The 26,126-nt window shown below is 41.6% G+C and overlaps 1 protein-coding gene across 1 annotated transcript; it reads left to right on the top strand.

Moving 5' to 3' along the window:
- Nucleotides 1-850: 850 nt before the first annotated feature.
- Nucleotides 851-24,785, top strand: LOC144717868 (XK-related protein 6-like). The gene is made up of 4 exons (XM_078593606.1): nt 851-941; nt 2,748-3,688; nt 12,079-12,275; nt 18,177-24,785. The coding sequence occupies exons 2-4, from the start codon at nt 2,913-2,915 to the stop codon at nt 19,130-19,132; spliced, it is 1,929 nt and encodes a 642-aa protein (XP_078449732.1). The 5' UTR covers nt 851-941; nt 2,748-2,912; the 3' UTR covers nt 19,133-24,785.
- Nucleotides 24,786-26,126: the final 1,341 nt, after the last annotated feature.

Below are 26,126 nucleotides of genomic sequence, written 5' to 3'. Positions count from 1 at the left end.
AAAGACAGCAAAATATTGCTGCAACCGCAACAACAAAAAACCATGAACAAGAAACATCTTAAAGTGACTACACGCAACAGAAAAATCATGGAAAAAACAGCAAAGTCTTCTAGAAAAAGCACTATTTCAACGCTGTGCAAAAAATCCCAGTGGGATGCAAGTCAAACAATAACAACCATAAGACAAGCTATGCACTGAGCAAAAACTGTCTTCATAAGCCAGCGGTCAGCTCAACTTTCCACGTTCCCTGGACGTGCACAAAAGATGGTTGTGTTGGGTTGTCATGGGGGGGGGGGGGGGTTCGGTTCTACGCGATGGGGGAGCAGCAGAGGGCAGTGCACACAAAACAATTGCACTTGCGCGTCTCCTCAAATCAGAATCGTTATACTGGAGGAATCCGATGAGCTACAAAGCGCTTTTTGTCCCCCCACAGACGTCCAGTAATCCGCGCGAGCCGAGGCCCTCATCCAGCAGTGGATCGGACAAAAGGGGACAGTTTAACAGGGGGCAGCCCTGCCACAAAAGGGGGCAGCCCTGCCACAAAAGGGGGCAGCCCTGCCACAAAAGGGGGCAGCCCTGCCACAAAAGGGGGCAGCCCTGCCACAAAAGGAGACAGCCATGCCACAATGACTCCCCCCCTGCCCACCTGCGTGAAACACCTTTGTTGTGTGACGTCACCGCCTAACTCGTCAAAGGGGCGGGCACTGGCAAAATTCGCGTGCAAATGACGTCATCGCCCATCGCTTCAAGTCGCGATGTCATTCGACCGTGGGGGAACAAAGCGGCGGGTGACGTCACTGCCCAGCCTTTCGCGGTGACGTCATGTGCGCGAGGAGGGGTTGGCGGGGGAGAATTACGTCATCCGTGGCTGGGGGATTGCGTCATCCCGAATGCGCGTGCACTGAAGGGGAATGATGAACAGTAGTGAGCAGAAGGAACTCGTAAGCCGGGTTTGATTCTCGTTATAATTTCTCATTAGCCGTGTTAATGTCCGAGTTAATTGTTTATTTTTTTTTAATTCTTGTGCATCTTGGGTTAATTTTTGTACGTGCGAATTTGTGTGTGCAAGCTTTCGTGCGGGATCTTTGTGTCCGTTTTGCGATGTTCAACGCTTCTCTGTGGCGATTTTTTGACGTTGCGTTGACCTGGGCGCTTTGATTTTTTTCGTATTCCCTCCGTGTGTGGCAAATGTACGGTCAGCGGTTTAAAATTGTTCTAATTATTGCTTTTGTTCGTGAGATGGAAAAAAAATGGGATTAACCCGTTTTTCTGAAGAAAATTTATGATTTCGTGTATTATGCGATGAATTGGTACTGTATATTGTATGTGTGTTTGGTAATGTAATGACAAATGCATCCTTTGCGTCTTGGTTATGGCTAGTGATGGTTTTGGTGATGAGCATGGATCTGATGGAAGTGATGGTAGTGGTAATCATCTTGGTGGTGATGGTTGTGATGGTGATTATGGGTGTGACTGTTTTGCTGCTGATGAATGTGATGGGAATTCTGTACTGTCATGCTCATGATCAATTCTAGGTGATGGTGATGATGATTGTAGTGGTGATGGTTTTGCTGATGATTTTGGTGAAGATGGATGCGATGGTAATGATCGAAGCGGTAATGATCTGGGTGATGGTCATGATTGTGGTGATGGATGTGAGTGTGATGCTGGTGATGGCAGTATTTTTTTTTTGTCAGGATGAATGGCGATGTTGGTAGTGGAAATAATCTAGGTAAATTATCTACGCGTTGGTGTGATGATGGTGATGATGGTAATGGTGATAATCTCATTGATGAAGTAGTGAACAGGATGGATGTGATTGTAATGATGGTAGTAAACATGATCTTCTGTTGGTGATGGTGATGATGGGTGGTGGTGATGATAGTGGTAATGGTAATTGGCATGACAGGTGCGATGTTAATGACTGTAATGGTAAAGACGTAAGTGATGGTGATGATTTTGGGCCTGAAAATAGTTAACGGGATAAGTCAGATTGTAATGGTAGTTATCTTGGTGGCGATGATGATGGTGTGATTGGAATGATAAAAATCGTTGTCAGATTGTGGTGATGTTGATAGATGTGGTGGTAATGATTTCAGACAGTGCTAGTGATTTTTGTTGTGATACGTGTTGCGATGAAGATGGTGGTGATGGTTGTAATGGTGAAGATAATTATCTATTATAATAGTAATAGTCTAAGGACGATGATTGTGTTGGTTATCGTATTGGCTAATCTTGATTATGGCTGTATTGACAGTAGCATTGATGATGATAACTGTGATAATAAAGTTGACGGTGGTGAAGGTGATGATGGTGCTTATGAGGTTGTGGCATTGGCAAGTTGTAGCACTTTTTCCGCTTGTTGCAGACGTTTGTGGTTCAGGCCCGGTTGCCACCCTGGATAACCCTGCATGTATATTGACCGTAAATTAAAAAAATAACCATTCTGTCTGCTTTAAAGTGACCATTTAAGATCCCATAACATTACTCGAAAAATATCGGGACATGGTGCATGCTCCATATTTATCAAATTTAATTTTAAAAACACTCGAAAATGACTTAATTTGGAGATCACATAGTAACATTGCCCCCTCCTGGCAGCTAATGTCCTCTTGCTGACCAGTGCTGCATTCACCATGTGCCTCACCAGGGGTCCCTTGCCACAGGGCATCCTGAGATGTACTGCATGGCAACTGCAATATAATTATTAAGTGATGTTGATGTTAACACAATTTGTCTGTCCACAGTTCTCTTCAACATCGGCCACTTACACTGCTTCTCACCAGGAACCAGGAGCAGCAGTAACACCAGCACCGTACCACCTCCAGTTTTTTTAAGTAGTATCAAAAAGAAAAAAAAAATGTGAGTGGTGGGTGTGAAGAGAATATGAGCAAAGAAGTCTGTGGCGAGCCATGGCGGCAGAGAGCTGGACTGGGCAGCAGCAAGGGCAGCAGAAGAAGCAACAACAACAGCAGCAGTCTCAAGGACAACAGTGGCCCGCGCAGCAGAAAAAGCTTGTGGAAGGAGGCCAGGTGTTGAGCAGGCTGCAGCAGCAACAACAACAGCAGCAGCAGAGAAAGCAGCACTTTCAAGGGCAGCAGTGGTCTGCTCAGCAGAAACTCGTGGAAGGTGGGCAGGTGCTGAGCAGACTGCTACAGAATCAGCAGCAAGGGCAGCAGCAGAGGGCGGGCAGCGTGAGCGTGAGCGCCGAGGGCCGGAGCTCGCTGGCCGTGTGCCGCTGCACAGACTCGCTGTCGTGCTACTGCGGCTGGCGATCGCACTGTTGCCGCCGTTGCTGGGAGCGGCTTGGCCGCTGCAATGTCGCCGCACCAGACTACGCCTGGGTGGCGGGGGCCCTGGCCGTGCTACTCTGGGACGTGGGGACGGACGTGATGCTGGCACTGAGCTATCTGGGCCGCGGTGAGCGTGCCCTGTTTGCGCTCACGCTCGCCTTCGTGCTCGGGCCCTCTCTCGCCGTGCAGGCCCTCAGCTTCCGCTGGTTTGCCAGAGACTTTGGAGCCCAAAGCCGGGCAGCTGTGGCTTCTGCTTCCGCCCTGTCATCGTCTTCGGTTTCGGCCACAGCGGTTTCTGCAGCCTCGGCGACCTCGGCGCTGCGCCCGTGCTGCCGGGCCGGCGTATGGGCCTGGCAGGGCCTCGTCCACGCTCTGCAACTCGGACAAGCTTGGAGGTAAGGTGTAAGATGTGTGGAGGGGATGTTGATGGTGGTGTAAGGTGAAGGTTGTGGTAAGTAAGGTGGATCTTACATCCTATCTTTCTTTATTGTCTATCTTTGTTGTAAAATTGTTGCAATCGAAACGTCGTATTCTATTATTATTTAATTTAATTTATTTCTACGTGACTTTACCGAAAGAACCAAAGAGTAATTCCTGCAGTCACGAAAGCTTCGAATCTAGTTTCATTTTAGGGGTGTTAATGTCGCATTCATACAGTGCCGGTGAGGGGTCTAGCAGCAGCCTTTTGGATCATATAAAGTTTGTACGTGCGGAATTTGGGGAGGCCGTAGAGGAGAGAGGCATGGATCAGGGTTTTAACAGCAGGTGTTGCAGGTGCTGCGAGAAAGGTGCAGATGTGGGATATGTTGTATAGGTGGAGGTAGAAGGTCCTTCAGAGTTGAAATATATGGGAGGAGAGCTCCGGATTAATGACAACCCCAAGGTTACTGACAGCTTTTGACAGTGTAATGGCACAGCTTAGGAGGTGCAATCCCAAACTAGAATTTTTACTGAGTGGGCACTTTTTTCTGATGTCGAAAACTTTTGCAACATTTTTCTGGAAAAAAAGTTGGAACTAATCCACAATGAGGTTACATCAAGGCACGATTTGAGATTGGCTATGGAAGTCGAGGCAAATTAGGAGTGAAAGCGATACGTTATCTTCAGAATAAGGTAATTTACCACGTGCCGAAGAATGGTTTCAGTGGAGTGGCCTGGATCATGCAGCTCAAGGAGGGAGAGGTGTTTAGAGAGGTTGGAGAAGATTGCATTTTTTTGGACTTTTCTAAGGAGAGAGATGTTTTAAATCCAAAGATATTAGGGTCCAGTGTAGGGTTTTTCCAGGATGGGGTTAACAACAGCTGTTTTGAGGGCAAGGAGAACAATTTTGCTTGTGTAATTCAAAGTGGCTCAGATGGATTTAGATGAATACTCAGCACGCGTATTTAAATCACCAGTAATGAGTGGAGATGAGAAGAAACCCCAGACGAAGGTCCGATATTAAAAGAGTCTGATTAGAAGTTTGGGTTTGCCTTTGGTGAATGGTCGACAGTAGGGCGTTTGAGGTTGGTGTTGGGTGGGAGTTTGATACTCAGAAGAGGGGCACTTTGAGCGTTTACTGTTTACCTGGATAACCCCTTGAGATGGAACATCTTGTTTGCAATGTTGTCCAGTGTAGAGATTACAAGAATTCCATCACCTCTGCTGGAGGAGCGAGCCATAGCAGGTGGCTTCAGTAAGTATCCGTGAAAACAGAGGTTGCCAGTCATAACCCTTGCAGGTAATTGTGGATGAGTACTGACTCAGAATTGATTGAGCTGACATTTAGGAGGGTAAAACAAACAGATGGATGGGGTGTTTTGAGGAGAAGGCCTTAAGGTGAGGTTCCTGGGGAAAACTGAATCGCGAGCAATTGAATTTGCAGATGGATTAGACGTGTGTGTGCTTGTGATTAGTAATGTGGGTGCTTGTGACTGGTGAGGCTTAGAGATATCATCGGAATCATTGGGCACACCTTGCTGGACATTGATTGTGGGGGGGGGGGTTCACCTTTGCGAAAACAGACTTGATCACTTGTCTAGTCTGTCAACGAGAGTGACATTTCTGGAGTTAGGAGCACCAACAATACTGATCTGAGTACCCCCGCCCCACCCCTCTCTAAAACCATCCTACATAACATCTTATGATGGAAATTTCGTGTTTGACAGTTGATAACATTGTATGCTCCAGGAAGTAGTGTATTTTTGTGTTGAATCCATGACTCGTTTCACATTTCAAGTGTATCACCTCAACAGCTTAATCAGATGGATTTCACCACATTAACATTATGCAGCAATACACTTTTCTACCTATGTGTATGAAATTGAGTGAAAACCAAACCACGGTAATCTATGGGATAAAATATACTGTATGTGCCATTTTTTTATCAGCAGAAATGCTTATAGTAGTGAGTCTCAAAGTTTATATATTCGGAAGCAATGTATTATTCCAGTGTCAAGGTCATGAGCTAGTTTCTCACACTAAACAGCCCTGCATTTACATGTTTTTCCTAAACAGTTTAACATTTTACCGCATATTTAAACCGGATGATCTGCTTCAATGGGTGGCTTAATAGCTGGTAAATGTGTTTCTCTGAACCAAGAGAATCTAAAATACATCTTCCATATATATATTTTCATGAGAGGAAGATGTTAATAGAATGGTCTCTTCAGGAGCATATGCAAGCATTTTTTTTTTTACAATTTACAAATGTTTGGAGGTGATTGTAATGTGGTCGTGTAGACTGTGTAACCCGTAAGGCCTTGAAGTGACTCAGTACTGTAAGTCTTTCATGCGAGGTCCACGATAATTACAATTATGGATTACCCAAAGTTGACCCATAAAGTAACACCTTCGCTAAATCACGAACGTATTTTAAGTTGTAACATTAAAGTATAATTTATTTCAAGTGATGCGTTCATATTTTGCATAGTGAACAGAGCACAAGTGTTTCTAAAAAACAAATTGTTATCTTTAAAAAAATCGTTGCAATGTCCTTTGTGAACTTTAAGGCATTTGAGGGGTGTGAAAGTGGGTAAATGTGCTGTACGCATTGATGTCATTAAAGGTTCTCAGACAGCCCTGTCCTTCGCGACAATTAGGGCTTAACCAGAATAAATTAACGTGGCGGTCCAGATAGCTTCAAGTCGGCAATAGTGCCCAATCATTCCTGTATCTTTAACAAAAAGTAAGGCATAGAAATATAGCAGTGTCTTTTATTATTTCAACTTTGCTAAATAAGTGGTGTTGCGTGTACGTTATCGGTCTTGGACTTTTAAACTGCATCCACTTTGTTTTTCTCAGCGTGGGGAAATGTTTCTTAAAACTGATAAATGCATTATTAATGGTTTCTTGGAAAAGCAGTGCATTTATGATGAGAATGCAGCACAGTGTTAATGCATGGAGCCTTTAGCAGAGGAGTCTTGTGGAGGGCATATACCGCTAGCCAGAGCATGCTGCACAATGCAAGTTCGCGAGAACAGATTGTTCTGTTCAATGTGTTCTGTCCTTTAGCGTGTGCGGGAGGGGGGGGGAGGAGGAATACATTGTTCAGTGCACTACATCCAGTACTTTGGAGAGAATGAGAAAATAAAAAAGACATTGTTCTGTACAACATGTCCAGAAACATGTAGTTGAGAAGTTCCTTGGTGCCTATTAAACTTTCACTTATTTTGTTTCATAGAACAATAAAAAAAAGGATTTCCTATTCCTCATTAGGTATTCATGTGGGGTGTTTTCTCTTTTTTGTCACCATTTTTATAGCAGGATGCATATTATTGCTCATGCAGTATGTGCCGTAGGTGAATTTAAAGGCAGTCAGTCATGTTCCCGTCCATTTTCTGTTTACTCCATTATTTTGGCCTGAGTCTTTTACATGGTTTTAACAACATTCATTGATTGTTGTAATTGAGCGTATTGCTTGAGTAATGTCCAGAGCATAAAATGAGTTTAACATGAGAGCACATCTAATCCGTATGCGTGTACTGTAGGTTTGTCCTGAAAACTTCTCGTACACCGCACCAACAATCGCAGTGGAACGAGGTGTCATTTTGAAAGCCTTTGAAATGTGCTTCATGCCAAATTACGAAATAAGTACCTTTTTTCCAAGAATTTGGCGACTTCAGCTCAATGACCCGGTGCTGCTTATCCGATCTTACCAACTCTCTCGTTTCCAGTAGCCTGGCACGTGATGCCAACCCTCTTGTACAGTAATAGAACGGACGGGCATGTGCATGGGAGGTGTGCGGCGGGGTATGGGGAATTGGACCTCAGCACGCTTTCTGCGAGTTGATTTACATGGCCACACTTTAAAATGTCTAAATTATTTGTGTTTTAAAACTTGCATTTGGTAATTTCATTGAGTAAATCTCATCTACACTTTCATTCCTAAAATTCTGTTAACTATCACGTAGCTAACGATTTGTAAAGATGATATTTGAAATAATTTGAACGGTGTTATTTTACTTTAAAATATGAGATTATCACCTAATCATACGGAATATAATGTGTGTCATGTTCTTGACTGTTTAATTAGTTTGCAATATAATTGCTGAGAGTAATAATAATATAAATATATACAACAGTGCAAATAAATCGACAGGGCTTTATGCAACTGCTAACACATTACATTAATTGCTGCTTTTAATATCAATTAGCGATAAATAAAACTGACTCTGGAGGGGGAATACATGCTTTTTTTCCTTTTAAGATTGTGTCAGTGTTTGGCTCTGAATTAAAGGGCTCTTAACTAGCATATGATCTGCTTCATAGAGGGAGGGATATGTTTAATTTAACTACCATGGTCAGCGGACCTGTAACAGTTGAATTCTAATTCTAGATTTGAAGCTTTCGTGACTGCAAGGATTCATACTCTTAGTTTTTTCGGTAAAGTCACGTAGGTAAAAAATGAAATTAAAATTAATAAAAATAAAATAATAAAAATCACGACGTTTCGGAGGCAACACAAGTCTCCGTCATCAGGTGGGACCATCACAGCCAGATTTGCTGTATCAAGTGAGGCAGGGATTCCAAGATGCAATTTCTTAAATACAAGTTAAGGGGGAGGGGGGGAATACAATCTGTTTAGAGTTCGGTGAGGACACGTCGTGATTTTTATAATTTTATTTTTATTAATTTTAATTTCAAAAAAAATTTTTACCTACGTAACTTTACGGAAAAAACTACGAGTTGAATTCTAATCCATTTTAAGCACTGCTATCAGTATCTACGACTGGAAATATTGCTGTTCTTCTCACAGTTGCAGAGTAAATGCTAAATGGCGTAATTTGATTTGTTTATAAACTCAGTGCCATTGAATATGATTGCGCGTGAGTGTCTGCATGTCCCTTCACACAATGGCACGGTCTATTGCTTTGTGATGGACATAAATTGAAAATACTTGAGGTTACACATGTAGGGCAGCCACTATATTTAGAGATCATTTTTAACGTATTGTTTTAAAAACTGTGATCATAGCCATTCCCAAACGAAGTTAAGCAAGAAAAGTAAAAGCCATATAACTCCTGGTTACTCGTAAAGATTTGTATGGCAAATTGTAAAAACCTTGGAACCAACCGTCTAGGATAACGCAAGCTCTATTGTAGATATGCACATGATTCGAAAAAGCTTTCAGTCTGTAATGAAACAACGATTAGACAGAGGTTGTGAAAGGGAACATTTTAATGATGCTGCATGTTTCTGTATATTAGAGGGGTGGTTTCAAAGTTACAGTAATATATTTATAAAATGTAAAACTTTATTATCCAGTTTAATCCCTGAAGTCAACACCTTTTTTCTACTACAATATATGAATATTATATATATATATTTTTTTATATTCTTGATTCTTTCGGTAAAGTCACGTTTCGAAACGTCGTGAGAATTGTATTGCTTTATAATTGTATTATTTTATTATTTCCCTTCTACGTGACTTTACCGAAAGAACCAATAATATGAATCCCTGCAGTCACGAAAGCTTTGAATAAAAATATATGAGTAGTTTGCAATATGACTATTCTAAATGACCATTTGTGACTTTTTCAGAATCCTATTCCAGTTTGTATGTGTACTTCTTTCTAGGATGCACCTTCAACATTTCCACCACCTCGGCTTGCTTGGATTTATTCCGGGGGGGGAGGGGGCGATACCATGGACATGACTAAAATGTTTACGTGAAGTAACGCACATAAGTGGGTAGTGTTTATTGTATTGTGTTGTAGTCTATGCAGGACTGGTATATCATAGGTACATGACTGGTAATTCTTGCAAGAATGCAGACGTTCAGACCCGAGCCTCATTACATGCAGAAATGTTTCTTTTTTTCATTTGTGCTAGAATTAAGGCATTCCCAAAGGTTAATTTCTGTGGGTTTGTTTTATTTTGTATGCTGCCCAAGCATCTTAACGTTTAGTACTGGAGAGCGTCTTGTTTCATTTCTTGGTTGGCTCTGCTCTAATGGTACAACTGTCAATCAAACAAAGCAAACTCAAGTGCCAAATGTGTGCTCATTTGCGATCCTGTACTGCCATGTTTGGCAACACAATTCCGTGCTGCTTGGGTGATTATATTTATCGAGTTATTTCGACTTGTGCGCGTTTTCGGTTTCGCTGAGCACATGTATGAGTCTATGCATGTGCCCATTATCGTCTGCTTGGGCACACTTGGATTTTGAATGCTCTTGCCAAACACTTGCATTCTCTCTATTGCAACTTAAGGGAAGGTTTTAAAGCCTTCAACAATAAGGAGTATATTTTAAGTACACAATATTGTAACTGTACACGAGTTGTTCTATATGTTAGTTTATGATACATTCCAGTGTATGACATTTTATTGGTTTTCTTGAACATTTTTTGTGATTTTAAGTTAATTTGTGTTACCAATGCAGTATTCTGTTCAGTTGTGGGTGAATCCACCACTTCTGATCATCCAGGGTTTGTAAGTGACATGTCTGCTTTTCCTGTAATTTTTTTCAAGATAAATTAGGTGCTTTCTCAAATGTTCCAAACCTTATAACTGCCTTTGAGGCCCACGTGATATATACAAGGGAGTGTGGGCTGGCAGCACTTGCAACTGGTGTATGCTTGCAGCAATTTTTACGAATCTGCACCTTTGTAACCATGAAGGGCTAAGGATGTGCATTTTTTTGCATTTTTTTTTGCATTTTTTTATGCACACTGCGGAGACAAACCATATAAATATGTTAGGAATAATTTTGTACACCCCAAAAACAGCAAAGATTATTTTTGTTCGACCAGAGATTAGAACTCTATCTCGTAAAACAGAACATTTGGACTGATTGTTTTTATATTCTCTTTGATATCAGCCTCCAAAAAAGTATTATTTTCATGAAGTTAGCAACATACTGTGTCTACAATGTAATTCGTGAATGCACTAAATTGCTCAAACATCTTTATTTTGAATTGCTAATTTCATACAAAGCACATTCAAACACCATGGAAATATCTTTAGATCTACGATTCTAACCTGGTTACATATTTACAAATCTTGTGCCACGTGAATATGGGGCAGTGAATCCAAGACCATTGCTTCTTTGGTACAACTCTGGAGGCCGATATTACAGAGAATACGGTGCAATGTAAAGGCAGGATCAATGACTTTATAAAAACTTTTTTTTTAAGTTTGCTAAATTTAATGCAACATAAATAAAACAACAAATGTTTGTATTTTGAGTGTATGTAAGCGAATGCACAACATTTAATATCTCTAATCTTCTGGTTGTCATGGGGTATTGTTTTTTTTAATGCTTGCAAGAAAACACCCTTTTTACGAGTGCCTCTCACCTCCCTCCTCTCCCTTGTGAACAACATTGTGGGATCGAGGGCAATGGTAAAGTGCTGAACATTTGGGAAAGCAGCTCATATCACCCGACTTACAAATTTAAAGGAAGATTAAAAAAACATTTCACTTACAAGGTATTACCTATATGTGATGGTGTGATGTGGAATAACCCTTGTACCGCTTAATTGCATTGGCACTTCCAGACTTGTGTACTAGAAGATGCACCAGATATTAAGACACACCTTCAACATTTTTGGTAATTTTTAAAGAAAAAAAAATTCTGCTAGTCCATAGAACGCGGGTAATTGAATAGCAACGTTACACGGACCATGCGAATTACGGTACCCAGTACGAAATTCAGTGTGAACATTGCATTGTCTTACAAATGGTACACAAAGCTGCTCGTCTCTAAACTGTTACATTACCGTTAAAGCATATATTACCCCGAGCTCTCGTTACTCTGATTGTGCATTGTCTTTGGGCTGTACGCCTTTTGGCATCCTCTGTTCTAACACCGTTTCAAGGACAATGCATATATTATCAGAGTACGTTTTTTGTTTGCATTCTGACCACAAGCATTGTGGTTAACACAGACATGATTCCTTGTAAAAGGTTTCAGTTTGGTGTTTTAACATCTTAACACCTGTTTTGTTGCCATAAAAAATGGGAAAAACCTATTATAACTATAATATATTTGGTTTCAGATTGTTCTCTGACCCCTTCCCTACCGGTGGGGGGGTATGGATGAGGAGTCAGCAGGTACATAGCTGGGTTTGCCAGGCCCATGGAGTCCCATGGCAAATCTAGCTGAAGCACCAACCTCCCCAGACCATGCTGCTGCTGTTCCTCAGCCGGTTTTGAACCTCCAACTTTTGATTTGAAAAACAAAATTGTTATATTTTAGAGAATACAGCTATGAACGGTGGTGGTGACGTGCTCACTAACTTGACCTTCTGGCCCTATGTCGTGTGTATTGCACCATGTGGGTGTGTGTACGTGCGTCCCGCAGGTACGTGCGCGTGCTCTACCTGGGCGTGCAAAGCCAGCGCCGGCGGCCATACCGCCGCCGCTTCCAATGGGCACTCATGTACGAGTACGCCGACGTGAGCATCCTGCGCCTGCTGGAGAGCTTCCTCGAGAGCGGGCCTCAGCTGGTGCTGCAGCTCTCCATCATGCTCCAGCGCCATCGCGTCGAGCCGCTGCAATGTGAGTTGCACCAAGTCTTGCTCACTGTGCGGCGTGCTTAGTGCACGACACGTCCGTCCCGTGTTGCCAGAACCATTTGGTGTGGTTGTGGGAAGCCATTCTGAAAAAAGAATAATTATTTTGAAAAGCAGGCAGTACATTCACGTGTAAGATGGCCTAAAATGGTAATTTGACCTTAAAACAAGAAAATGGAGAACCACAAAGTTTCATTAGCTGCCCATTTATATAACAGTTATTTGCGATCGAGCTACAATTTTGGGACATCGTAAATATTGCATGGAAAGATTTCACAATTATTTCGAGCTCGGTCAATTGATGATTCTTCCTCGTGGTCTTGCTCGGTGATTCTTCCTTATGGCCTTGCAAAATGTACTACTCCTTCCACCAACCAACCAAACAAAAGACTTTCCCCATCATTGTTGTATAGTAGCTGATATTACAAATCATTGTTTTATATTTTATATCATAAAAAGTCTACCTTTAGATTGCCTTGGATTTCAATATAACAGAGGGAAAGCAACTGATTTGGAATCACTTATTTTGGCTGCCTGTTTCCTGTTTACATACAAACAACAACAACTGTAATTTATATTTTGTCTTTGCTGGTGCATGCTGTTGGTCTGTTGCCAGAGCTGCTCAGTACAGCAGGTGGCAGCATTGCACTGAGTTTAGCTCTTAATTTTCATCCCATTTAAAATATAACATTTCAGCTGCTTGCAAGTATACGCTGCGTTGCCAGAATGTTCATATAATGCATGTCTTATCACCGTTATTATTTTTGTTCCATAACAGTAAATTATATCCATTTCTAAATTTGCCTAAATTGATTGTAAGACAGTATGAGGTCAGTTTTGTATATTTGTAAGTAAGTGACATTCGAAATGCACTGCCTAAACATAGTCCAATCACTATGTGTTGGCAGCTCTCATAAAAGTTCAAAATGCTACGTTAAAATATGTTTAGTGATTTCTTTTTTTATATATCACATACTCAAAAACACAACCTTTAAAAAACATTTCAGTGGAAATATGATATCAACAGAGATTTATATATTTTATTTGGTATATATTTAAAACCACTAGAAGCCGTTCACACTTTTTTAATGCACACTTTATTTATATATGGTCAGTATATTACATATTGTGTCATTCAACAAAGTAAAACACAATATGACACGTGCATTGTAATTTCAGTCCTTTTGTTTAAAAGCGGATTTCATAATTGTGGTCTGTTCTGTGCACACATATTTGCACGGTCTGCGCATCCACAGGGTGTAAATGAATTCTGCTCTAATATTGTAAGGCTTTCATACTGTAATATGAATTGTTGGGTGGTATAATGGTTTCTCAGATTGCCATGCAGCAGTTTACAATTGGATGTTAACTGAATGGTTAAGTTAAAATAGGACTATTCCCTTTGGTCGCTTCGTGGGGGGGGGAGGATGAGTAGCTAAGAAAGGGGAAATATTCGGCTTATTTATGTTGTAAAGAAAGAAAAAAATGAAAGGAAAGGCTGCCTTGCTCAAAGGCTAAGAACATGAAGAGCTACTTAATCCCTTAGCAATCCAAGGGCTGCGGTGGTGGCCCAGATATTTTCTGTACAATGGCTGCAAGATTCATGAATGGTGACATCTGCATTAGATGGTGCTTTGAGATTATGACTTTTGAATAAGGCAGTATATCCATCACAACATGCCCAGTAGTTTAGGTTTTGTTAATTTGGCATACATTCTGGCATTTTCCCCATATTGTTATTATAAGCTTGTATCTTTAAGTATTTGGACACAAATCGGGCTAGATTTGGCCAAGTTTGCCTTTTCGTGGTAATATTACTTGCTAACACTTAATTTTACATCAACAGGTATATTAATGCAAGTAGTAATTGTAATGTATTACAATGGACAAATCACAACAACACATTAATAATGTAATTATTGAACATTTTCATGAATGCAATTGCATTCAATTACATTGTAAAAAACTAATTTCATTACTTGATGTTTTGACTTCGGTATATGTGTGATTAAATTGTATAGCATTTAACAGACTTTTGTGGCAAGTGCTGTTAGCGAGCACCTATGAAGGCTGGAACGGTACAAGAGGGGGTGGGTGGCCAGCACCACGCCGGACTGCCTTTGTCTCCCCCAGTGACGATGTTTACACACCACACCAGTTATTCATTTGAGGCTGAGTCGACCTAGGGGAGGCCCAGGACCAGTTCAGATAATCGTCACTGGTGTTGGCTGTGAACGGGAATCGAACCCGGGCTACCGGGTTCGTAGCGCAGCAACTCTGATTAGCCCGGTTGGCTACGTACGGTGCGAAAGAAGTTCAACGTACATGCCCACTTGTAATATCACTGAAAATACCACTGAAAACACTGAAACTTTTTGTTCAGAGCATATTATGTTAATATTTATGCCCAAAAATCTTCCATCCTCTTCTTGGACCTTTTTAAAATATATAAATGGAAATATTGAGCTCTTAAGTATTCAGTATTGAGCCATGCTGGGATATTCAATACACACTGACCCTATTTTCAGCATGGATTGGTCACAACCTAAAATAAATACCTCTGTTTTGTGCTACATTATAAAAAAACAACACCCCAACAGCCTAATTCATAACTAAAATAGTGTAACAATTATAATAGCTGCATCGCGTAGTGGTGATATTATGTCAGTGGGCAACTGTCACATTGCAGACAGGGGCTCCTATTTTCAAATCTTGAAATTTGTCTCAGATGTATATAACACGTTCCTTCGGAGTGGGCAGGTAGGAACTTGGTCGGACAGCGCATTCGTGCACGACAGACAGACAAATAATCCCTGGTGGGCAGTGTGGAACCTGTTGTTCCTACCTGTATAAGTGTAGTGTATCGTGTCGTGTATAGTGTAGTGTGTAGGTTAAACGTTGAGTTTTATAAGGACACCACGGGGTGACCAGCCCCTCCCCACCCAGCCCCACCCCTCCCACCCCCCACCCAGCCCCTCCCCACCCTCCCCACCCAGCCCCACCCTCCCTCCCCACCCAGCCCCACCCTCCCTCCCCACCCAGCTCCTCCCCACCCTCCCCACCCAGCCCCTCCCTACCCTCCCCACCCAGCCCCTCCCTCCCCACCCAGCCCCTCCCCACCCTCCCCTCTCCACCCAGCCCCAACCCTCCCACCCCCCACCCTCCCCTCCCCATATGCACGACAGACAAATAATCCCTGGTGGGCAGTGTGGAACCTGTTGTTCCTACCTGTATATCTAATAGTGAAGGGGTGCCACGGTGGCGAGATGTTAACTACCTCACCTGGTATACAGGAGGTCGTGAGTTCGATCCTGAGCCTGCTGATCCTGACGCCTGTATATTTTGAGTTTGCATGTTCTCCTGGTGGTCGTGTGGATTTTTCTCGAGGTCCTCCAGTTTTTCCCTCCACATATAGAAACATGCGAGTATTTGGCTGCTAGAAATTTCCACATAAACCACTTCGTGGAGCTATCATTTGTGACCAGGTCGCTTCTGAAATAGAGCTATAGATGGATGAAGAGCTCCTCATGCCATCTCAGTCATGTGGGTTATTTGACCATGTTTCACCATACTGGGCATTACGTTTTGGTGAAGGGGAGGTGGGGGAAGGCAGGATTGGATTAGGTATCACTCACCATTGACTTTGACGTGGCTGAGACTCAAACTCAGGTTGCCGAGTTTCATAACACAGTGCTATAACCACGTTGCCACCGCGTTGGCCCCCAATGACCCTACTGAGAGTGATTATTACCCCACCACTAATGTATTGCGGTAAGTACGGTTCACACCCAGTAATACATATCTTACATTATACACAATATAACATGTGATGGTGCAATTTATTATGCATGTTACATTACGTAATAGATGATTAATTATACTGGATGTCAAAAAATACATTTAATGTTTCTGCATTTAAGATACGTTGAAGCTTGCTCTTGTTTTTATCCGGGATTAGTCAGGCGAAATCCAAAGTCTGGCCAGCTGGGGATATACTGTAATTGCGCCACGGTGGCGAGATGTTAACTACCTCGTGTGGTATACAGGAGGTCATGGGTTCGATTCTGACCCTGATGGCTGTATATTTAGAGTTTGCATGTTCTCCCCGTGGTTGCGTGGATTTTTATCCGGGTCCTCTGGTTTTTCCCTCCACATTTATAAATATGCTTTTAGAGTAGTTGGCTGCTATAAATGTTCACGTGATAAGCCACTTCGTTGGGCTATCATTTGTGGTCAGGTCACTTCTGAAAATGAGCTATATAGCTCAGTGGGCCTTACCTGGTAAAATAAAAAGTTTAGCTTAGTAAGTTTAGATTTTCATATGATTCAATGCGTGTGTCATGAGCGTAAGGATAGATTTTAATCTGAATAAATGCATCCTTACATGCCGACTTTTAATACATTGTTTGCTTCTGTGCTGTGTTATCACTTCCTAAAATTGTTATGCAGGTATGATAGAATTGCTTAAACTTATCTTCAAAATAGCTAGTCCTTAATCATTATGTTCTTTGCTTAATATGGTATTCATGTGAATGCAGTCATGTTGAATGAAACGATATGTACAGTCCTCATTGGGTCAAGTTCACATGTGAGCTGAGCAGTTGTTAGTAACATGCTTCATTTGTCATCATTTGTCTGTCTCCACGAGCTGCCCAGCTTACCCGTGACAAAGGAGCACCCCTAAGGCCGGTGATCTCAATCGCTTGCCAGCTCGTGTGCAGGCGTGACCCAGTCCAATTCCCGATGCCAACAGATGCTCTCCAAGTGGATACTCCCTCTACCTGCTTCCTGTCCGATATAGTACCCGCAGTGTAATAGATCACACACGCCATCGTGCACATGCAAATCATTTGAAGCATTCAAGTGAGCTTAAGCAGTTCTGAGCGAAGAACGGTGTACAAGCGCCACTTTAAACGTTGGAACGTTATCGTTGTAGTGCGGCCATTTTTTGCCTAGTTTTCAAAACGACGAGAGACTAGGATCTGCTGGCTCAAAACTGGCTGAGGAACAGCACCATGGTCCGGGGACATTGGTGCTTCAGCTAGATTTGCCATGGGGCTCCACGGACCTGGCAACCCTAGCTCTGTACCCGCCGACTCCTAATCTGTCCCCTACCAGCAGCAGGGAAGCAGTCAAGAGAGTGACTTGAAACTAAATATATTATAGTTAATTGTTAATTTAGGCACGTTTTTTAATTAAACTCTAGTCTTTTTGTAATTTTCCATCTGTAGCTCTTCAATTTGCTTTCATGTTGTACCGGGAGTTGTTCAGCATGAATGTTATGCTCCACATGCATGTGAGCTTCTTCACGAATTGAATAGCAGGAACTCAATTAAGTTCCTGTAGAAGCTCTCAGATTTTAAAGAGGTTCCTAGCAACGTGGAAGGAAATGTCGGACATCATGGCGAACAACATGTGGTAAAACCTGAAAATATACAGGAGAGCTATGCAACGCAATCGTGAAAATCTATGCAGTAGTATATTCCATCTGTATTTTTTAGCAGTAACTCAGCTGGGAAGTTAAACTAAGTAGGTGCATTGTCGTGCACATCAATCTGACATCACAAATCGCTTCAGGGTCAGTCTGGCAGAGTACAGGTTGACAAGGGAGCCCACGTGCTAATAAAGGTCTGGGATGTGTTTGGCAGGTCTAAGCTGCCATGACAATGCAGCTCTCCAATACCAGACCCAAGCTAGCACTAACCCAGAAAAGTTCCTACTGTCTGTCGAAACAAGGTATTTGTCATTATGTACCCTGTTTTAAAACTACTAACCTGCCAACTCTGAGCAATGGCCCATTCCACCGCTGCTACTTAGCGTCTCTTACACAAACCTTCATTATTTTGACGTCCTCTTGGTAATCTCTGATGTTTATTTGTACACTCAGGTGTGTCATCAGCTGCCTCTTTGCTGTCGCTCACCATGGTGCTGGCCTCCTACCAAAAGGCGCTGCGGGACTCGCGAGATGATAAGCACCGCATGAGCTACAGAGGCGCCTTGCTGCAGATGTCCTGGAGGGCCTTCACCATCTTTTCCCGCGTCCTCTCCTTTGCTCTGTTCGCCTCCATCTTTCAGCTGTACTTTGTCATTTTCCTGGTGGTGCACTGGTGCATCATGACATTCTGGATCATCACAGAGGAGACCGACTTTTGCATGTCCAAGTGGGAGGAGATTCTGGTCGACATGCTCATGGGCGTCATCTACATCTTCTGCTGGTTCAACGTCAAGGAGGGAAAGACCCATCGGAGAATGTTTGCGTTTTACCTTATCGTGTTGACAGAAAACTCGGCCATGATGCTACTGTGGTATTTCAACAGAGACCCCTTGGCAACTGACGCCTACGCTCTGCCTCTCCTCTGTTTCAGTGTGATCAGTTTCTCGCTGGGGATGGCCATAATGATGGTTTACTATGGCTTCCTTCACCCGGGCGGCCGACGCTTTCAGGGGATGCCTGGCTCTTGTTGCTCGGCCGCCCTCAATGGCATGACCATCCCTCGGCCGCCCAGCCCGCCACACCTGGTGCCACGGCCCCAAGTGTCGCTGTCTGATGCCGCGCTACGGGGCAGCAGGGAGCTGAGCGAAGCGGATGGCTACACGCCCGTTTTTGAAGTGCGGATGTCGCCCATTCCACCCTCGCCCGCCATGCAGTACCGCTCGGAGGGGCCCGTGATCAGGGTGGACATCCCGCGCAAGAAATACCCGGCGTGGGACGCGCACTTCATCGACCGGCGCCTGCGGGGTAACATCTACGTCCTCGAGTTCCTCACTCCTACTGCCACCGCCATCCAGTACCGCGACGTCACGCTCTCGTACGAGATGTACGAGTACGAGACGACTGTCTGAGCTGTCACGGTGTCCGGAGTTGTCTGCGCATTTCGTTTAATTATATTTAGTTATTGTTTTTTGACGTTTGAAATTTTTATTGCAATAAGCAGGAATATGTTCATGGTTGAGGTATGTGCTAGGCAAGCTTAATCCAAACCAATTTGGAATTGTCCGATTTTGATCTGATCTTTTTTTTATGATCTCTGCCGCAGTCTCTTACACACTTCTGTTGTCAATGAAGCACTGTCATCACGGTTGTCTGCGCCAACAAGATTCTCAACGTTTTCCACTTCTTCCTTCTTCCCCATTGTTTTTTAAAAGAAACGCCTTTTCTAGACGTCGATATTGTTATTAAATTAAGTATGCTGCTAACTGAATTTTACTTGGTAAAAATGTGTTTGTGCAGGATTTAAATGTTGGTGCAAAATACTGATTTCAATTGCGTGGTGTCATGAATTAGAATGTGCTGCATAGGTTTCATCACCTGTGCCTCACACTAGACCAGGCAGGGCCTCATTACTATCTCAGGCCAGGTGATGATTGCTTTATTTTTTTCCTGAAAAAGGTTAGATAAAAAAAAATATGAAGAGTTAATTTTATTAACAATGCTATTTTATAAAACATACAGTATATATAAATTATATTTTTTGTCTCGCTTAAGCAGAATAAGCATAGTTATATTTATTTCACAGTGCACTTTAGTGAATGTTATAAGAAATTATAAAAAAATCTATAACATTTTTTTACAACAATTATTTAACTCTATTAAGGGTTTCCAGTAAAATATGATTACACTGAGTTTAAAGGAATAAAATACACAAAAAGCACACAGTCTTTTCATTTCACATATACAGTATATGTAATGAAGATATCTGCACATATTAGCACGGTTGGCTATATATGGTGCAAAAGAAGTTCAACATACATATCACACTTTATGCTCAGAGAAATTTGCATACATTGCTCTGAAGATTAAAACCTTCTGTTGAGCACTACTTGGTAGGTTCACACGATATAAATATGATCCGTTACTTTTAGGCAGATATGGGTTCTTACACTTCATATGTCTACTTTATAATGTCTGACGTGCACTGTCAAGCATTAAAACCCATTTATCAATCTGTAACACGTTTATTTTTCCTTAAAAAGGCAGATCTAGCAATGGTGCAACATAATGCATCACAAATTACTTATTTGTGATTATACATAGCAATCATCGACCGCTACTGGCAGACTAATGCCCCAGGTTACACTTGCAATGAGACTATCATGGCCACATCAGTTCTCATCTGGTTAAACAAAATAGACTTTAAAATGAACGTGAATCTTGATAAACCCATGAAGTAAATATAGTCTGCTCCAAATGTAATTATCTGTCCACCAACCACCGGCATGGTGGGTTTAATCTCCATTGGGAGTGATGCAGTGTTGTGAACCAAAGTTAAATCTGCCACTGCCATTTCACACACGTATTGAGTGCCACACCAGATAGTGGGCATGTAACGATGCACCAATTGACCAATTAAAATCACTAGCGATACGTGCATCATGTAGTTTTTGATTTATGCACGTTATGAGCAATTTATATTGCAATGTTGCATTTGGGATAATGGTAGTAATGAGACAGACCGTAGAAACTAGATGGACAAAACAAACGAGACAGTGCCGATAGATAAGAAAAACAAATTAGATGGACAAAAAAGGGTACATTTGAAAGGATACACGCAAGATAGAAAATTCGACTGAGTCATTATGAATGAGATAATACAAATAAGACAGATCAGATGAAGAAAACTTCACCAACAAGAGAGTATATACAATAGAGTACAGTTTACACGGTACAAATGAGGCAGTGAATAAAATATGTTAGCAAAATAATATTGAAATCAATTCCAGAATCATGACCCCTGAATTGTGACGGCTAGTTTGTAGTAGGTAAATCGTTACTTGCCAATTTAGGGATTATCGTCAGTTCAGCTGCATTCACATCTCTTGTTTTAGTGTTAGCAAAATATAGGGAATCACATTTCACCGATATAAAAAAAAGCAAATAGTAAAGGCTCAGTAAACCTTAATCGTTTGAAATATTCCCTAGTTATTTTGCAAACTATCAAATGCTGCTGAAGCAACCAGATCATTTGGTTTTGTGCAGGCTTGCTAGAAATGACTTCAAATTAAAAAAAAACATTTATTTTGATTTATTATGAGACCAAAATCTTAATAAAAACTTACTATACTTTTAAAGAGAAGCTACATTTTCTCCTGGAAAAGCATATAGTGTGACAAAAAAATTTTAAAATCCTAGCAAGCCTGATTGGTAATGCATGCCAACCTAAAACCGTAAAATCAACCCATCACTAAGCCATAGCAGACATTGGTTAAAGACACGTCTTGTGGTGCGGTTGGTTTAACTCCAAAGGTGCCAGTGTAGTGTGCATTGGAGTATGGTTGTGGTGTTAGCAGTGCCTTTTTATATTTACTTTTACAATGCAATACTTCAGCATTATTTGTGTTTAAATGTTATCGTGAATACGAAACACACCTTATGCTTGTACAAACATATTTTTCTAAAATCTTTATTACAGTGTATTTAAAATATATTTTCATTTGATGTTATGTTTACAAAGTTGGTCTTAAAATATTCCATATGAAATGATAAGTGATCAAGTGGAAAACTGCACACACTCACACAAGCACACACACGCACAGTATATCTGCTAAAGCAATAACATCATGTAAAACAGTTCGATTTTAGAGCATTATACAATCCAATGGTGCTAAAACTTTCTTCAAAAGTACATAGAACAACATCAAGTTAGTACTTTGCTTTCTATCTGTTTGTATTGTGCAGTCATTACACCAGACGTGTGAAAGGCTTAGCAGAAGTGCTCTGTGATACAGGACAGAGTGCTCAAAGAAACCACAGACATAAACTAAGACTACCTTTGGTGTTTTTTTTTGTTATTTCCCACCTACAACTCTCCACTCCACCCCCCTGTTACCAATTACACCAGTACATTAAACCAATGGTGCTCAATGGTGCTCAATGTTGGTGTTAAATATCAGGTGCTTAAGAGTGGATGGGGGGGATTTCTGGTGTGAATGTTGAATCTTGAGTTTGAGGCAAAAACTTAAGTTTGCAACAGCCTACTTTGTTTCCACGACCACTGTTAACTGCTGTATTAAATAAAGTTCCCGTTTAACAAGGTATTGTGTACAAATAAAAATAAAAATTTGTTGTAAAATGTTAAGCCATTCTAAAGAATAGCGCGGCTTGTGAAGTTGCACTCTGCCAGAGATGTTACTGACCGTGCGTCATCTTTCTGCATTAACCCTGCGATGTCACGACTGCTTCCGAGGTTGGCCCACTTAACAGTGCGTGGCTTCCTTGTGAAAGCGATCTTCCAGGCCCACTTCGCAGACTCACTTGTACCCCTTTTTCCACTGGCATATCTAAGTCACGCCAGCGCAGGGACCATCTAGGTATGGATGGTTTTTCCACTGGCTAATTACGTAGCCGAATCACTGGCCTCGCACCGATATCTGAATTTGGCTTGAGTCCAAGCAAGGCCAAATGTGGAGCTAATCACGTTCGTCTTATGTTGCACGAGTTAATGCACTTGCAAGTTTTATGCTTTATGTCGTACATGCACTGCATGTGAGGTCAGCAGTATGGCTCTGCTATTGCAGTGGACAAAAATCTGGCACCTTCCAGCTCTACCGGGCCGGCTCGGCACAGCCCTGTTGGGTTGGGTCGGCATGTGAGGGCTGCTTTGGGAACTCGGTCCGACAAGACAGTAAACTTTTCTCGCGAAATTTGGCCAACACGCTTCCCCTTGGTCGTGGAAAAGTGATGTAAGGCTGGTCTGAGTGCTTACTCGCACTCTTGAGTAGGAGCCTTTGGGATCGGTGGGTCTTTATTATTTTATTATTTACATTCTACGTGACTTTACCGATAGAACCAAGAAGAAGACAACTGGTGTTAACATAAAATGAGAATCATTTGATGGAAAATGAATCCTGTGTAACCAGGGCCAGACCGACTTCAATTCCAAGTGCACATAATGTAAATGGAAACTGAGGTCATGTTTGAATTGGTATAATAGAATTGTTATATTGGGGAATTGGGGATATCAATCGCCCTGTTTAAACCCAATGCAGTACTGCAGTTGCGTTTCTGTTTTTCTGAGTGTATTTCAAATATGTGTTAGGTAGTTGTTTACATTACGAGTATAACTTTCTACTTTAGATACTGGTGAATAGTGGGATATACACGTGGTAGAAAACAATTGTGACTCATGTGAGTATTAGTGTGGTTCATTCTTCCAGAAGTGCTCACGCAAAAAGGAAAATTATACCCATAGACCGATGGTGCTAAATTACCGATGCATTTGTACAATTTGCCGATTGTATTCCTAAAGCCTTATGAGCAGAAATATTACATTATTATAGGCATAAGGAAATACATTATTTTATAGCCAACACAGATGGCCTGAAAAACCGTAAAGGTTTTGGACTTAAAAGCCAAACCATTTCAATTTTTAAGGACTAATATGTTAGACGTGACTGTTCACTATTTATAAAGCTTGCTCATTTACAACATCTTCCTGGTCTACAGTTCCACACAACAAACCTATTACACACGCTTCATTGTATGCTCACAGTTACTTGAAACTGTGTTGTGCACATTGTCTCTTCTCCATTGCCCATTCTCTTCCTCTTCCCTCGTCCCTCCACTCCTTTCGGTCCCTCCCCTGCCCTTTTGTGACCTCCACGTGCCCTCCGTTGCCACGGTCACTCATTCCTCGGCCCTTGTACGCTCCTGCCATCTCAATCGCTCTATTTTTGTTACCACTTTTTGAACTATGTAAAGCACCTTGAGTTAAGGCGCTGTATAAATATAAAATAGGTCAAGTCGGTTTTCACCATGCTCAAACCGTGTCTGAACATCGGACGTTCTCTTCCCAATGTTTCTGCACTTTTTTACCCTGACACGAAGTTGCTTTTTGCAATTTCATACCTCCAATGGTTATCCTGCTACCCTGATGATAAACTTAAGTTTATTTCTATAATAAAATACTCCTGATGTAATAATGCGTTCAGAAGTGACATTTTCGCAAGACGTAAAAAATGAAAATGGCATTTTGATCAATTTATGTTTTTTTTTAGTCTTGCACAACTGCTCAGAAACATTTCAGTAAAATGGCATGTGTTGCTCACTTCAAGGTGAGAAAGGTTGCATGGCTAAAGGGATGAAGGAATGATACATGTTCCGTCTCCCCTTTTGATAACTGGTTGCATAAACCACCTTGAGTATGTTTTCCCCTCTTGTACTCTGCTAAATGACAACCAAGGGGCAATTCCCTGCAGGTATTTTAATCAACTTGCTACAGGTTTGTAGGCAGTGAAGCATTTATACTGAATCAGAGCATAGGCTCATTGTGTGTGTGAAACTTGGGAGAGTTCAAACTATAGAACCATCCTTATTGATCTCTGAAAACACGGTTACATAAAAACATGAATTTACCCTATGACCCAATATATTATTTTAACACGTAGGCTTTCGCGACCAATATCCATGATGCAGGTTTTTTTGGGTTAGGTCGTGTAAATATATAAATGTGTTGTTAAACCCGCCACCACCCGACAGCCAATTAGTAAGGTTTGTCACGTAAACAGAACATACCAATTCGTTACTAGTACAGCACACCGGTGTGTTGGAAAGCCAAGCCACAACATTTACAATCTGAGTGCAACGTTTCGCCGGTAATTACAACTAGCTTCATCAGGTCGCCTGATGAAACTGGAATTAAGATTTGTTTGCCTGATGAAGCTAGTTGTAATTACTTTCGAAACGTTGTACTCAGATTGTAAATGTTGTCGCTTTGCTCTCCAACACACCGGTGTGCTGTACTAGTGACGAATTGGCACGTTCTGTTTACGTGACAAACCTTACTAATTGGCTGTGTCGGGTGGTGGTGGGTTTAACGACACATTTATATATTTACGCGATGTCACCCAAAAAATGTGTGTTATGGACCAATAGATTGTTAACCTTGCACAACAGAGCCATTGTTCAAAATGCTATTCAGATGACAGTCGCCTCTGAGAAATGTTTGATATTCTACCCTTCTCCATCTGCATCACATTAAGCCATGTATCACTCTTTTATTTCACACCTGTAAAAAAAAATGCTGATGCGATGACAAAGAATATTGATTTAAATTAGCACTCGCCAGCCCTTCCTTGTGCTGTCTAGGCAAGCCCAGGGCCCCACGGGGTCACTTAACAGGGCCCGATTCATGGGGTCTGACCCTGACTACGCTTTGAGCAGGCCTTCTCAGGATGACAATTTAGTTACGAGACATTTTAATTAGAATTTACAGCAGTGAAATAAAATACTTAGTTGTAAAGATTTAAGGTGTATGCGTGCATTTAAGAAAAACATATTTTTTACCTTAACATGATGAATCTACCTCATACACTTTATAAGTAACATTTAATTTTGTCATGAATTTTGTTAGATTTTCTTTTTGCCGACATTGTTTGGAAAATTATAAACTTCATTTCGTAATGCATAAGACCTGCTTCACACAGTAAATGAATATAATTACTTAGGGTAGATTTGATTCAGCAATATTATTAAACAGTATTACCATATCTTTGTCTTACCGATATGATGGTAGTCACAGCAGTTATTCCAGTGACACAGCTGCATTTCTATAAGCACTTTATCCTTATGGGTGACCTATCTATTAGCTTCTTTTCCTTGATGTCCTGATTGGGGTTCCCTATAATTTTCCAAATCAAAGTGTGCTGATGTGTTACAATTAAATACGGAGATGCTGGAAAGTGCATCCACGTTGTCTGCAGTTTACTGTACAGAGCACAAGGAATACATTGGGAAATAGGGTTATGATGATTTTGGACTACATGTACTGTGGTCCATAAAAAAAAGATCCTCGCCTACAAGGCCGATCCAATGTGGGAAAGAAAATATGTTTCTTATAAT

The sequence above is a fragment of the Lampetra planeri genome, chromosome 4 (genome assembly GCF_965212315.1).
Source record: "Lampetra planeri chromosome 4, kcLamPlan1.2.h2, whole genome shotgun sequence".
In the NCBI taxonomy this organism is placed as follows: domain Eukaryota; kingdom Metazoa; phylum Chordata; class Hyperoartia; order Petromyzontiformes; family Petromyzontidae; genus Lampetra; species Lampetra planeri.
This window is presented reverse-complemented; position numbering and strand designations above follow the sequence as displayed.